The 16,631-nt window shown below is 31.6% G+C and overlaps 2 protein-coding genes across 2 annotated transcripts in view; one reads left to right on the top strand and one right to left on the bottom strand.

Moving 5' to 3' along the window:
• LOC107478087 (homeobox-DDT domain protein RLT2) overlaps positions 1-8,212 on the top strand; it is a 13,117-nt gene extending 4,905 nt beyond the window's left edge. Inside the window, 10 exon segments of the mRNA XM_052258822.1 lie at positions 268-443; positions 518-670; positions 797-949; positions 3,218-3,427; positions 3,532-4,212; positions 4,294-4,854; positions 5,213-5,803; positions 5,930-6,034; positions 6,649-6,909; positions 7,082-8,212. Coding sequence (XP_052114782.1) covers positions 268-443; positions 518-670; positions 797-949; positions 3,218-3,427; positions 3,532-4,212; positions 4,294-4,854; positions 5,213-5,803; positions 5,930-6,034; positions 6,649-6,909; positions 7,082-7,897 — 3,707 coding nt within the window. The 3' untranslated portion in view covers positions 7,898-8,212.
• A 276-nt stretch (positions 8,213-8,488) lies between these two features.
• Positions 8,489-10,616, bottom strand: LOC107478088 (uncharacterized). Its single transcript, XM_016098207.3, has 3 exons — positions 10,266-10,616; positions 9,343-9,785; positions 8,489-9,068 (listed from the first exon to the last, which is right to left on the bottom strand). The coding sequence occupies exons 1-3, from the start codon at positions 10,428-10,430 to the stop codon at positions 8,624-8,626; spliced, it is 1,053 nt and encodes a 350-aa protein (XP_015953693.1). The 5' UTR covers positions 10,431-10,616; the 3' UTR covers positions 8,489-8,623.
• Between the last annotated feature and the right edge of the window lie 6,015 nt (positions 10,617-16,631).

Here is a 16,631-nt window from a genome sequence, read left to right as displayed (position 1 = left end):
TGAAATAATGATGATGACAAAAACCTCAAGGTTAACTTTTGTACGAATTCTTCCTGTCTTTATAACTGTACGAGGGATAGGAATTTAAATATTTTTATGGTCAATTAGGTGTTTAAACATAAAAAATGGGCGTCACTTTAAAATCATAATTTTAATTGATTGTTTTGGCTTAAAACATGACTCTCATTTTGGTTTAGCCTGTGATTCTTATGGTTGAAATATTCAATGCTGATCTTCAAGGGAGCCATTGTTGGAATTTGTTTTCAGATGGGCAAACACCATTCCCACCCAAGTCTGTGATGTTTGGCATTCTTTATAAGAAATATGCTAAAACTTTCTGATCACTTCATTTTTAGGTTTGGAGGTTCTTGAATACTTTTGCTGATGTTCTTGGAATATGGTCGTTTACCTTGGATGAACTTATTCAAGCTTTCCATGACTATGTAAGTTATTTCTTACCTGGTTAAGCTTGTGATTTCTTGCAATGGATTTGGTTTATCTCTTCTTAATACTGCAGGATCCAAGGTTGTTAGGTGAAATTCATATTGCTCTTTTGAGATCTATTATGAAAGATATTGAAGATGTTGCAAGAACTCCCTCCACTGGATCAGGAGGTAACCAAAACAATGTTGCCAATTATGGTGGGGGGCATCCTCAAGTAGTTGAAGGGGTAAGTTTTTATTTTTTTTTCCTCCAACAGCTTTAGAATTTAGGTCTACATTCTCTGTTCCTTGCTTAACATGAAAAGGTTTGTTTTAATAACGTGAAAAAGGTTTATTTTACTTACTTTTCTCAGGCATATGTGTGGGGTTTTGATATAAGAAATTGGCAACGGCATTTAAATCCATTAACATGGCCTGAAATTTTGCGGCAGTTTGCTTTGTCAGCTGGATTTGGCCCAAAATTGCAGAGACATAGTGAATTGGTGCATCCTTGTGATAACAATGAGGTGATTTATATTTTTCTGTTAGTTAATTATTTTGACTGGCTGGCTGTGTTCAACAATCATAGTTTTCAGCTTGAGTAGTTGCCTTCTTCTTTGCCATTATTCCTCTGCACACAATTATGCAAAGAGGGATGATAGGCATGCACACAAGAATAGTACATTGACCACTCATCCCCCTTATAACTAAGGTTAAATAGAAATTAAAGTAAAAAAAAAAAAATGTCTTGAGAGAAGAGAAGGATAGATACAAAAGTTGGATGAGATAGAGATGTTGTCAAACTAATAAATCATACATATATGTATACTATATACTAAGAAAAATGTCAAAATTTAGTATCTGGACCTGAATGGATCTGTACTTGCATCAGTGCATAGCATCGATAACGACGTCATTGAGCTCTATCATATATCATGTCTACAGAAAAACCGTTTACATGTAGATCTCGTTTGACCACTTCATGGATGGTCTTCCTAGGCCTTCCTCTACCTTTCACCATTTGTCCATCTTTCATCTCATCCACCCTCCTGATTGGGTATTCTGTCGGTCTTCTTGTCACATGTTCAAACCACGTGAGACACGATTCTATTATCTTTTCCACAATAGGTGCTACTTCAACTCTCTTTTATATTTTTGTTTCTTATTCTATCCAATCGCGTATGACTATTCATCCTTCTTAACATCTTCATCATTGCCACACTTAACTTATGTTCGTGTTCCCTTTTGGCCGTTCAACATTCTGACCTTTACCTTTTCCTTTGTGAACTAGCTTATTTACCCTCGTCCGTTCACGAAAACGCGGGAATTCTTGCTCATTTAACATTACATCCGAGCACCGATGCAGCAGCTCTTGCTCATTTGAAATTGTACACGGGTCATACAGCGCGTTGCTTTCGGGCAACGACCTAGGTTTAGCGCAATAACGTCTTTAATCCATGTCATGAAGATTTGACTAAGTTTTTATGTTGGCTGTCGAAGACTTAACACAACCCTCCTCGTTTATCCGAGTTTGGAACCGGCTATGTACTGCAAGTGTAGCATCAGTGCATAGCATCATATTGTTAAAATCTTATTATACTAAAGTCTAATCATGTATATTTATCTATGGCGGCTCATCTTTAATTGGAACTTTCCCTCTATTCTGTCCACATTTTTCTTCCCCATTGTAACATTAATACTTAAAGTTAAAACTTGTTCCACAAGGGATTAAAAAAATATTGATTGACTGACACCAACGTGTGAACTAAGCTTCTAATTGTTTGTCATTGAATCAAATGCAACATGAAGCTACAATGGGTGTGAGTATTAATCACAAGTAATCTAAAAAAATTCTAAAATATAATTGAACGAAATATTTGGGTAAAAAAAAATTTAATCACGGAATACAGTACTCCCATAAATAAGTTATGAATAAATGTAGAAAGAATTTTAAAATACCTAATGGTGAAATACATAATCTTAGTTAGAAATTTTTTTATTATATAATACTCTAATCAATTATCTAATATTTTTTTATCATGAGTATATTAAAAAATATCATATAATTAATTAGAATACTATATTTTATTGTAACAATTTTCTTTAACTAAGAATATGTATTTCGTTATATTGTATTATAGTTTTTTTTGTATTTTTTATCAATATTTATTTATGTTATTAAACTTAGTTAAATTGATAAATATATTTAAATGTAATACTACTTTTATCAACATTAATTTATTAATTTACTTATTTTTAATTATTAATTATGTATAAAAAATTTATTATTCCACGAGGCGCTTGTTCGTCTCGCGTTTCCAACCTGAATGTGCCTTTACTTTCAGCATATCCATAGCGGAATGTGCTAAACGCTTAGCGTTTTTGCATAGGAGGCGCTTTCGTGATTGGTGCTTTCTTCATGGAATACAGATTTGGATTGGGCGCCAATGAGTCAGTGCGCCAAAAAAATACAAGGGCTCTAGTTTGAAAAGGGTCACGTTTTGGTAAAAGGTTTTAAAAAGAGTGATATACTGGAAAAAGGCCTCAATTTGGAGAGGAATATTCTGCTAACTCTTAACATTTTTTGCGCAGCAATGACCTAATTATAAAATTCAAAACAGTATAAGGACCCAATTAAAAGCTTTTAAATTATAGGGATTTAGTTTCAAATTTGGTTAAACTATAGGACTATCAGAGTAAGTTAACCCAAAAATTACATATTAGGAACAAAAAACATTCTAAGCATTTCTTAAAAACTGGTATTTTTCTTTATTTTCTTCGGGTTGCAAGTGCAGGGTCATGATTGTAAAGACATAATCTCTCATCTGCGCAGTGGAGCTGCAGTAAAAAATGCAGTTGCTATCATGCAAGAGAAGGGATTATCTAAGCCAAGTAGATCAAGACATCACTTGACTCCTGGAACTGTTAAATTTGCTGCATTTCACGTCCTTTCTGTTGAAGGGAGCAATGGCCTCAATATATTGGAAGTTGCAGAGAAAATTCAGGTGTTTTGTGCAATTTATTTTATTTTTTATTTTATTTTTATTTTTTCCTGGATGTCTTCTTCTTGAAACTGAATTATTCATGCATTCCTATGTTCTTTCTTTAGAAATCTGGGCTCCGTGATCTTACAACAAGCAAAACTCCAGAGGCTTCTATATCTGCTGCATTGTCTAGAGACACAAAGCTATTTGAAAGGATCGCTCCTTTGACGTATTGTGTACGTCCTGCATATCGAAAGGATCTGTCTGATGCTGAAGCAATTTTTTCAGCTGCCAGGGAAAGAATCAGGGTATTCAAAAGTGGATATATGGATGCTGGTGAAGCAGAAGAGGGGGGAAGAGAAGATGATTCTGAAAATGATGTAGCAGAAGATATTGAAACCGATGATTTAGGAGCTGAAACTAATATAAAAAATGGGGGTTTCAGTTCTGTAGAATTTAATTCAAAAACCGTAATGAGAATTAGAAAGGACACTGGTAAGGTTTCTCAAACACTTGGTTGCTATGACCATGAGAAACTGGATGAGGATATACTGTCAATTGTTTCTGAAGGCATTGATATGCACAAAGGGATTAGTGCCTCTTGTGATATTGCTGTTTGCAGCAATGATGTGTCTAATCCTAATCTTGAAGGTATGGATATTGATGAAAGCATTCCAGATGAGTCGTGGGTACAGGGGTTGATGGAAGGAGAGTACTCTGACCTCAGTGTTGAGGAGCGTCTTAATGCTCTCATTGCTTTGGTTAATGTGGCAATTGAAGGGAACTTAATTCGTGTTACACTTGAGGTATTCCTCATTTTAAAATAATTTTCTATTGTTGTGGGTTGCCTTAAAAATATATGGTTTTCTGATGAGCAGATATTTCAGGATCGTCTAGAAGCTGCAAATGCTTTAAAGAAGCAGATGTGGGCAGAAGCACAGCTGGGTAAACGTCGTATCAAAGAGGACTACTTTGTTAAGATGCATCCTGTATCTAATTTCAGCAACAAGAGTGAATCAAATAGTGCATTTCCATCACTTGAGGGCAAACAGAAGCCATTCCTTTCTGTTGATAACAAGAACGACGAGGCTTTATTAACCCCTCTTGGCCAGTGCAACCAGATCAACGAACTACTGGAAAATCCAAATCATATTGAGAGTTCCTCATTTGAAGTTAGCCACCAGCTCCATCGAAGTTCTGCTAACCAAGATAATTATTCTTTTCAACAATTTGGATTTGCTCCTGAAAAATCAAGGTCAAATATAAAATCTTACATTGGTTACTTGGCAGAACAAACCTACATGTATAGGACATTGCCTCTTGGCTTGGATCGCAGACATAACCGATACTGGCAGTTCATTACATCTGCTTCTCCAAATGATCCTGGTTGTGGCAGGATTTTTGTGGAGTTGCATGATGGTTGTTGGAAATTGATTGATTCTGAAAAGGTATTGCTTCTGTGAGATTGATGTCCATTATATGATTTCCAAGTGAGAACTGTGTGCATTGTGTGCCATATGGCGGCATTTTTATTTGTTTAAGTTGTCACACCCTGACCCTGTCTAGCCTGATTTATTTTATCCAAGAGATGTCTGTTACTGATGTTTTGCTTGTGGAAATGATCACCTCAGTGTTATGAAGTTTGTTGTTTATTGGAAGTTGTTCGATGTCTTCATTTCTTTAGCATTTAGATATCAAGTTTAATTCTCATTGATGTCATGAACTAATTCTTTCTGTTGCATGTCCATTTTTTTGTATCCTAAACATCTCTAGTTGGGTTCTTTTATGTATTCCATTTACTTACAGGGATTTGATTCCCTATTGGGTTCGTTGGATGTACGTGGGATCAGGGAGTCACACTTGCATATGATGTTGCAAAGTATCGAGATGGCGTTCAAGGAATCTATTAGAAGGAATGTCCATAATGGTGATGCAAGAATGGAGAATGGGGACACTGTCAAGAGGCTCAAGACAGAAGCTTTTGAAGTGGATACGAACAATTATTGTAGTGATATTCACCATCCTACATCTGTGTGCATCGATAATTCAGATGCTTCAGAGGTCTCGACATCTTTTGCAGTTCAGCTTGGAAGAAATGAAGCTGAAAACAGGGATGCTCTTCTGAGATATCAGGACTTTGAGAAATGGATGCTAAATGAATGCCTAAATTCGTCAATATTATGTGCCTTGAAGTTTGGGAAGAGGAGGCGTAGCAAACTGTTGACTGTGTGTGATTCATGTCATGATGTTTATTTCTTTGATAGAATCAAATGCCCTTCCTGCAATAGAACTCTCAATGCTCACGGCAAGGCAAAGATTGACACTGATTATTTTCATGTTTCATCTTATCTTCCTTTGAGAATGAGATTGCTGAAGGTCTTATTGTCAATTGTTGAGGTGATGACCTACTTTTATTTTGTTGGCAATGATTTTTAGCATTTAGATAATGTGTTTCCTTATTGTTTGTTTCTGTTTCTTGTTCACTGGAAGTCTGCAACTGATCATATTTAGCCATGGTGGTAGGATTCTGTTCCCGAAGAAGCTTTTCACGGTATTTGGACCAACAGTTATAGGAAATCATGGTGTACAAAACTGGATGCTTGCTCATCAACTGAAGACCTCCTGGAGGTTATATTACAACATATCTTGATAGAGCATGCTTTGGAACTTAAACTTGTTTTGCTACTTGTTAAGCATTTTTATACTGGCCTGTCATATAGTTGCCATCATATTGTCAATGATAAATCCTTGATCTTCCTTTCTCATTACAAAAAGTATAATTAATGCTAAATTGATGGTTGGTTTTGAAGACTCTTTAAGTGTTAATAATTGAATTTGTAGCTGCCAAATGTTTTTTGAAGATTACAGGAGGAAATCTAGGTGATTACTATGGTTGATAGATTTGCCATGTTTTGAATACTGGTACCCGGAGGAAATAACATAGCCTTAAATGTAAAATTGTGGACAATAATCTCTTAAATTTTCCCTATTGCAATTTTATGGTGTATACAAGTTAACACTTTCTTCTGACATAGTAATCTGTATATGTGTAGTTATTCTGACCTAACTAAAAGGGTATATGTCTAGTTATTTGTAAGTTAAGCATCTCAAAGATTTGGGTTTTTTTTAATCCAAATCACTTTGTCCTCCTTTTTAATACCCTGAAGCTACTTGAGTATCTGTGATGTATTCTTTTATTCTAAGCTTGTTATTTACCAGTTAATAATGTGTTACACTTTCAGATATTAACTGTATTAGAAAGCGCTATAAAGAGGGAGTATTTGGATTCAAACTATGAAACTACCTCTGAGCTGCTGGGTTCGTTAAATTCTTCTGGATGTCCTCCAACTAATGATTTTGTAGGTGCTGAAAGGATACTTCCATGGGTGCCGTGCACAACAGCTGCGGTGGCTCTGAGACTCATGGAACTCGATGCATGCACCTCTTACACCTTTCAGCAGAAGATGGAGTCTGAAAAGGATAAAAGAATTGGAATTGTTACGGTGGGTATTTCTGATTCAATAGTAAACTTTTATATGAATTTAGACATATTTATTTGATAGGAACCATATTTGAGTTTCTGAGTTAGAGTTGGTTGGCATGCCATCAATAGAATTTTTTGATCAAATTATGTTTTCTCGTTGAAACATTTACGCCAGTCCTTGTCACTTTCAGAAGCTTCCGACAAAATATGCTTCTGCCAAATCATCCTGCCGTGATAGTGCAATTGAAGAAAGAGGACAAACGTCCCAACAGGGACAAAGATCCCAGCAGGGACAAAGCATGCATAAGGTTAAGCATACTGTTGAAAACATGGTTGGTCTTGGTGCTGGCCTTGCAAGTTACAGCAGAGGACAAAGGTCCCGACAGGGCCGGAGCCATTCTTGTGTGAGTGGGAGATCACAAGGACGGATTCTTAATTCAAGACATGATTCTAGAAAGAGAAGCACGACCTCTAGCAGCATGAAAATAGGAAATTTACTTGGATGGAAAGGGAGACCATGTAGGCATGCAGAACAAAATGTACGTGGTCGTCGGAGTGTTCGAAGTAGGCAGAAACCGGCTGTCAAGGTTGAGAAGGACACTCCAGATGATATCACAGGGTATACAGCTGGTATCTTTATCAATGAAAAGATGAATGGAAGTGAAGTGGAAGCTGCTGCTAGAAGTGCTAGCAGCTCAGAAAAATCGGCCTATGAAAATGATATTTATCAGTCAACAGTTGATGCGGATGAATATCTAATTGATGATAATAATAATGATGGATATGAGGGTGGATTTAGTGGAAAATCTGAGAACTTTGCAGAGGGGAGCAACCGTAATGTGGATGATGATGAAAATGAGGACGTTGATGACAATGATGATGAAGACGGACAAGTTGATGTTGAAGATTATATAAGCCACAAATCAGATACTGACGCCGGAGAAAATGCCGACCAGAACATGGATCCTAATGGAACAGATTCAACTTCATTGGAGTACAGTGATTAAAGAAACATGCCATGAATAAAGTGACACCATAGTGTTTGTAGGATCATTCTGAATATATATATATGCTCAAGTAATGTAGGAATAGGTAAATGGGTAGGTACTCGGGATAGAATTTGTAGAATACAAAAATGATGCAAGGAAATTTGTTCTCCCTCTCGTTAAATGATGGCATCGCTGGGAGAAATTAGATTCGTGGACAGCAAAATCATCTCCTAGACTTTGATTTGTATTATTTGAGTGAGTTTGGTCATGTCAATCTGAGAATGATAACGTGTTAATACTTAAATATAGTGTACAGAGAGTTGGGTACTTAAATCATTTCTCGCCTCTCCATAAAATTTTTATACCATTTGATCCTATTAAAGTTGAATTTCTCAACCAAACCACCGAATTCAATTCACACAATTGACAGTTTGCATTAGACGTTTTCATGTCTAGAAAAAATTTATTATATTAATGTTCCTAAACTTCATAGAAAGAAGATATATAAATTTTTTTGGTCATATTTTTAAAGATTTATTTGTTCAAATAATTTGATTAAAATAAGAACTTATATATATTGTAAATTTCAAGAATCTAGACGTAATAAAATACGAAAAATATTTTAGAGATCTATTTATATTTATAACATGAAAAATGTTAAAAGAAAGACAAAAATAATACGTATAATATTTCTCTAAATAGCTTGTATACGATTGTCATCAATATATATTTTAATTTTTATTCTCATGCTGATGCAGCCAAGAGTTTCCTAATTCCTGATTTCTGTTCGTCAGTGAGCCTGGTTGGGAACTTGATGTTGAATCTTATTCTCAAGTTCCCCTTCTTTGATGGATCCTTTGGTAATGGCATGCCTTCTCTCGGTACAAGCTCCTCATAGTTGGGATGAATCACGGTGTTGATTGGTATGTTTAAGGTTCTGCCATCCAGTGTGGTGAGGCGCACTGTGTAACCGGTCAAGGCTTCCACGAGGGTGATCTTCTGCGTCACGATGAGATCGTTTCCGTCACGAGTGAAGACGCCGTGCGGCTTTTCCTCGATGACGAAGACGAGGTCTGCTGGCGTCACGTTCACCTGTTCGTTTCCCTTCTCCGGGAAGGTGATCTTCGTCCCCTTCTTCCAACCAGGCTTCACGTTGATGGTCAATATCTCCTCTACCGGCATGGTTTTCCTGCACACATCATTACATAACAGAAAATTAGGAAAGAGAGAGTTCTTGGTGATGAAATAAAGTGGAAACTCATATGCAGAAGTTGATAACTAAGAGCTATTAAATGATTTGATTGACTTCACTAAATTTTTATCTAAAGGGTCTCAACTATCTGCATCTGAGTTTTCACCATGAATAATCCATAATTGAGAAGCAACCATGTAAAGATGCAGTTAATTTCTTCTTCAATGATGCTCTAATTTACTACCACATATTAGAAAATGTTATTACTCACCCACTAGCATCCACAATTTCTCTAGAAATCTTCATCTTCTTGGTGGTCCCTCTGTATATCTCCTCCAGGGTACAGGGCAACTTGTTCTCAATGGTAGCCGCCTTGCGAGGCGTGCCATGGCTCACATGCACCCCTCCTCCTTCACCAAAGGATCCAAACATATCATCTCCAAACATTCCACTAGAAAATCCTCTCGACCTCATGCCACTTCCTCTCCCACCGGAGCCACCAAACGGGCTTGAAAACCCAAAGAATTCTGCGAAAATGTCGTCTGCACTCCGGGGATTGAACCGAAATGATCCTCCCGGGAAATCTCCGGTTGAAAAGAAAGTAGTTCCAGCACCTCCACCAGGTCCACCGGCATCAGGAGGGGGTACCTGTCCCTTAAGCCCCTCCTCCCCATACTGATCATAGATAGCTCTCTTCTGAGGATCACTAAGAACCTATGATATTCATAATGGGAACAAAGTAAGCATTACTACATGAATTTTTTTTTGAATCCAACTCCTTTTCTCCTACAATTTGGTAAAAGCTACAAAATTTGCTCTACCCTTTTGAGATAGGAAAAACCATCAGCTATTTAGCATCACATAGAATTACAAGAAAATCCAAAACATAATAAGCATCTTTCAGATTGCCCTGTTCTGATCCTGGTTTCTGGAAGAGGAAAAATAAATAAAAATTATAAGAGTATTAAGAAGATAAAAGCACAATCCAGATATATAAAATTGTTCATATTCACCATTCAACCATGATCTCATGATAAAAGAAAGAATATCAGCAGAATCAACTGTAAGGATCACATACAAAAAAGTAAGCATGATCCGGGTTCAAAGTTCTACTCACTCCTCAGTTCAGTTTTTCACTACAAATTCTAATTAAAAAATATTAAAAGTTTGCAATAGCCATAAGAAGAAAGATACCTCGTAAGCTTCAGAAATCTGCTTGAACTTAGCTTCAGCATCTTTTTTGTTGTTGGGGTTCTTATCAGGGTGCCACTTCATGGCAAGTTTCCTATAAGCCTTCTTCAAGTCTTCATCTTTTGCATTCTTATCAACCTGCAAGATCTTGTAATAATCCACACCCATCTCTCTCTTTCTCTTCACTTTTGCTGTTTTTTCTGTTGTGTCAGATAATTGAATAAATGATATAATGGTATTGGCAAGGAAATAAGTGTGTATGAATGAACACTTTCGTTTTTAACTGTTTATAGTTCGTAGGTGTCAGTGAAGTGTATCTCGATCTCTGTGGAAATTTCCAGAAACGCACGTACACTTCTAGCCTTATACGTATGCTTAATGCTTATGGAATCAGTGACAAAAAATTTTAAGAGTGGAGTAAAATATATATATATTAAAATAAAATTTGTTGAATACTATTNATTATAGAAAATTTGTTATCCTAACTAATTTTTCATACATATTTAATAATAAAAACCTAAATCAATTAGCATATTAGCGGTTAATGATACACTAGTATTTATAATTTGAAACTAGAATTATATATAAATATTAAAAAAATTAAATTTGTATATAAAAAGTATATTTATATAAAATAGTAGAAATATAATTACAATTTTTTTCTTTCTTTAATTTTCTTTTAAAATAATCAAATTTGTTATATATTTTTTAATTTAGTTTTGATATAATATTAGATGAAAGATTTTATGCATCTGTTTAATTATGTATTATAATTTAAATATATATTTTTCATTACTATTTTTAAAAATAAAAAATATTTTTTAAATTAGTAAATTAATCAGTTCATTTTAAAATTTTATATGCAACATAGGTACATATAGTAGAACAAAAGATATAAAACAAGTAATAAGAATGAATAAATTGAGAATAAAATAAAATATATAAAGTCATGAAGAAAATAAAATATTAGATTAATACTTAAACTATAATTATTTGAATTAAAATTTGTAACTGAAATTTTCAAAAAGAGAAACAATGCAATTGGAAGATACATAGAGTTATAGAGAGCTATATTAAAAAAACATGAAGAATTTAAAATTTACCTTTTGATAAAAAGAAGATAATCACTAGACATGAAATAAAAAAAATGTTAAAAATATAAAAGTAAGAAGAATGTTTAAGAGAATAAAAGAGTGATGACACAAAAACTAAATTTGATTAGGTTAAATAATAGTCAAAATAATAAAAAAAAAGTGAACTTAGAACTTTGGCCATTGAATTTAATTTATTTATAGTGGGGTCATTTAAAATTTGAAATAGGAGCACATTATATATAACTTTTTTTTTAAGAAAAAAAAACACAGTGGAATAAGTGTCCCCTCATGCTTGTTACTTGATCCGTGCATGTATGGATGCTATAGTGTCTAGAAGTATTTCTTAACTTATTATAAAGAGTTAAAAATTAATATTTAATTTTAAAAATATAAAAATAAAAAATTATTAAATATTTAAAATTCGTCATAAAACATAAGTTAGATAAAAAATTAGACACAAGTTATAGACATCATAAAATTTATTTTTTAATAAAAATATTGAAAAATAATTTTTTAAATAGTTGATATTATTAAATTTTAAAAATTTTTAATTTTGTAGAACTTAAAGTATAGGTTTATCAGTTTATGTTGAGTTTAGAAAAATAAATAATAAATTGACGATGACAAATATATTGATTTGGGTTAATAACTCAAGTAGATTTAATATTATTGTTGATTTAGTGTTCAGGTTCAAATTATTTTTGTTGCAATCCAAACATATGAAACCAAATGCATTCAAGGCTACTGAATGAAAAATGATTTATCAGCCCAGCCATTAGCTTTTAAGCAAAAAGTAAAGCAATTCTAAGTTAAGTCCCAACCTTTGTTCATTTTCAGTGTTGGTCAGACATGAAAGAGAAGTTCATTTTTTAATTCAAATACTAAAAAAAAAAAAATTAATCAAAGAAGCTAATGTCAAATCAAGTGCATCAAAAACAAACTGAACAGAATTCAAATAAGTTAGAGGTAATTAATTTTTTTAAACATGTAAGTCAATTGCTTCACATTTTTTCTTTTTCCTATACCACTATTTTAAAAAAAATTAAAGAAAGTGGTGGCAAAATTTTTTTATTATAAATCAATGGTTGATATTGTTATTTGGAGTCAAAGCACAAATTTAAAGATTTAGATTTGGGATCATCACTAAGGAAGTAAGTTTCTGCTGCTCTTCCCTCCTCGATCAAGCCAATATTCAAATTTCTAATTTTTATGGTCTAATTTTATGGTCTGAATAAAAAAAAGGAAAAAGAAATTTTTAGCTGGTTATAAGACCAAGAATTTGACTTTTATAAAAAAAACCTTACCCGTGGCTCAAGAAAAATACAAAAGAAAAAATTGCTTTTCATTTGAAGACAAGGAGAGAGAATCTAAAAGAAAGAGAAGAGAGAAGCCTCATAAACTGAGTTTGAAGTCTTGAAAGAATTGCAGCTACATTAAAGGGAGCACTCCACCAAGATGAAGAATAACATTTTGAGTTCACAAGTTGAGTTTAGCGCATAAAGTCAAGGCTGTAAATCATCATCTCTTTCATGGTTTACTATTTGTATTTCTGTTTCAATGTTATATCTTTCTTTGTATTCAATTCAAATGTAAAAGACAAAAAAGAGAGGCATTGAGAGAAAAGGTTGAGAGAAATATTTAGAGAGAAATGTCAAGAGTTACTTCAGATTTTTTTTGGTTATATTTCTGTTTTGTATTATGTACTTGAGAGATATTCTTTGTTAAGTTGGGTAAGCACTTAGTATGTTGAATTTAGGTAGTTATATAGCTAAGTCAAGTTTATTTTGAAACTTGTGTATCTTAGATAGGATTATGTTGAGTTCTAGGGATCGGAATTAGTGTATGTAATACTTGAAAAATAGTGAAAATTCTACCAACATTGTGGTGGAGACTGGATATAGGTTGCATTATTGTACTAGACAACTGAATTAAAATATATGACTATGTCATCTTTTTCCTCTATGCTCTTATTCTATTTTTTACAATTTATGAGATAAAACAAAATTGTCTCATGCTGTCATGCATAATCATATACAATGATCAAGCAGAAGCTAAGTTAAAAGATTTAATTTAAAGCTTTATTATTCAAGTTTTAAAGAAGGTTATAAATTCAATCTCTTTATCTAGATCATCAAAAATCTATAATTTAAAATTTAGGATATAAATTTAAAATTTATAATTTAAAATTTGTCCAAATAAAAAATTATTTATAATATTGAATGAGAATGAGACACAAGTCACCAGTGAATCATTGCTTTGAGGTCAAATGAGACGGGATCCTACAATGACTCTGAGATCAAGTCGGTCTAAGGTTCAAAAGGCACAAGAAATAGGATTAGAGACGTAGTTGTTAGAACTGAACTAATAATCGAACTAGTTAGATTATTGATTTATTGGTTTATTAATTTAACCAATGAGTTATTATTTGAATCGGTAGAATCGATCCTATGTAAATGAAAAATATAAAATAGTTAAAATTTAAAATTAAATTTAAAATACATATTTTTACTAATATTAAAAAAAATAAATTTTAACAAATTATAATCAACAAGTTATAATCCGATTAGGCAATTATTATTAAATAAGTATATAAAATTATAGTATTTTTTCATAATAATTTTTTTAATTTTATTTTTATATACAATTATTTTTATATTTATTATATTATTATATACTATATATCTTTATTGAAAAATAGTAATAATAAATAACATATAATCATATCATAAAAAAGTAATTATATTGTAATTAATAAAAATATTTGATATTTTTATATTTATACATATTTAATAATATTTTTATTAATAATTATGAATAATAAAAATATAATTAATTTAAATATAAATGAGTATAAAACTAAAATAATATCTAAAAAGTTATTGTGCTGTTTTACTATATAATTAATAATTAGCATAAAAAATATTAAGGAATAACATAGTTCAGTGACAAAGGAAATATACAATAATAAAGACCCAAATTCAAACCACACTTTTATCAATTTTAAAAAATTTTTTCAAGCGATTTAATTGAATCAATTTTTCACCAATTTTTATCGATTTTGATCGGTTTTCACTGACTTTGACCGATCACACCGGTTCTTGTCCTTATGCAATCAAAGATTGAACCGAATAAATTGAGAATAATTTACCAATTTTTTAATCAAATCGACTGATCCGATTCGATTTTTACAACTATAGTTAGAGATTATACCTTGGACCATGGGTTGTTTACGCATTTCTCGACCTAGTTGGGGTGCTGGATCGTAACAAAATTAAATAAATAAGAATGTTATATATATTATCAAAATATTTTATTATTTTTGTTCGATATTTGGCCAATTATAGACATTAAAAATTAATTTCTAAACCTTAAATACTAAACTTTAAATTATAATAGTATAAAAATAAGATGTTAATACATACTTCAAATGTTCGTAATATAAGAAGTTCAAGTATTATTTAAGAGTTATTAGTTTATATTTTTAACATGTTCAATTTAATTTGATATATTTGATTTTGTTTATTAGTTACTAAATTGAGTTTTATGTTTGTGGACTTAGTATTTTCTTTATTTCGACCTAATAAAGGTCATAAATACATCCTTAACTATTATAGTTGTAATATAGAGAAATCAGAGGAGTGTCAAAGCATTTTTTCGTTTCGTAATAAAATTATGATTAGACAAGTGAGGTCGAGTGTGTCTCTCTCTTGTTGCATCGAAAAATCGGATAGAAACTTGAGTGAGTCCATTCAATTTAATTTCCAAACTATTGGTTTAGATAAGTTAGGTTGAGTGAGTTCCTTTCTGTTTGCATCAAAAAATTTGATAAAAAGGAATTCTCTTTGTATTCAATTTTAACTTATCCCTTTCATTTTCTTTTTTAATTTCAATTTATTTTTTTATTCAATTTCAATCTTTATCTTTTTGTTTATCCTTTTTTTCTTTATCATTTGTTATCATATTTCAGGTATTAGTTTAATCCTTATTAATCTATATTTGTTTTTCTTGCGTCCTAAAAAAATGAGTTTCAGTGTCTAATCTCTCGCGTTCTTCTTTAGGTTCTTGTCGTCTTTGTCTTCCATATTTGTGTTCTATTGTTGTTTTGTCGTTCTTGTTGATTTTATTATTTAAAAAGAGATAACAAAAAAATATATAATGCAAAAAAAAAAGAAAAATAATTATCTTTCTTTATTTGTCATTTTCATATACTATTTTTTTTAATTACAAGATTTGAGAATGGATATTTTTTAAGAGGAGAAGAATGATACGTGTTTCAAATGTTAGTAATATGAAGCGTTCAAGTATTATTTAAAAATTATTAGTTTATACTTTTAGAATGTTTAATTTAATTTGATGTATTTTAATTTTTTTTATTTAGATTAATTCTAAATTGTGCTTTATGTTTGGAGGCTTACGATTTTTTTTATTTTAACCTAATAAGAGATTATAAATACCTTATTAACTATTGAAGTCGTAATATAGACAGATTAAAGGATAGTACCAAAGCAATTTTTAGTTGATGAAATCATAGTATGGACAAGTAAAATCGGGTGAGTCTCTCTCTTGTTACATAAGAGAATTTGGTAAAAGGTTGAGTGAGTCCATTCGATTCAATTTTCAAACTATGGTTTAGACAAGTTAGATTGAGTGAGTCATTTTCTTGTTGTATCAAGAAATTGGATAAAAAGTAGAATGATTATCTTTGTATTCAATTTAAATATATTCTTTTTATTTTCTATTTCAATTTTCATTTATCTTTTTCATTCAATATAATTTGAGTACTTGTCTTCTTGTTTATCCTTTGAGTCATTTATCATTGATGATACGTTCGTGATATGAAGAGTTTAAGTATTATTTAAAAGTTATTAGTTTATATTTTTAAAATGTTAAATTTCATTTGATGTATTTCGATTTTGTTTGTTTAGTTATCAAATTGGGTTTTATGTTTATGGGTTTAGGATTTTCTTTAATTTAAAGGTTATAAATATATCATTAACTATTATAGTCGCAATATAGCGAGATTAAAAGAGTGCCAAAACACTTTTTGGTTTCATGAAACTATATATAATGTGAACAAGTGAGATTGAGTGAGTCATTCTCTTGTTGTATTAAAAAATTGGGTAGAAGATTGAGTGAGCTTTTTCGATTCAATTTTCAAGTTATGGTGTGAATAAATTAGGTCGAGGAGTTCCTTTTTATTATATTAAAAAATTGAATAAAAAAAGAGTAATTTTTTTATTTAATTTTAATTTATTATTTTATTTATTATTTGTTC

The sequence above is a fragment of the Arachis duranensis genome, chromosome 3 (genome assembly GCF_000817695.3).
Source record: "Arachis duranensis cultivar V14167 chromosome 3, aradu.V14167.gnm2.J7QH, whole genome shotgun sequence".
NCBI classification, from domain to species: domain Eukaryota; kingdom Viridiplantae; phylum Streptophyta; class Magnoliopsida; order Fabales; family Fabaceae; genus Arachis; species Arachis duranensis.
This window is presented reverse-complemented; position numbering and strand designations above follow the sequence as displayed.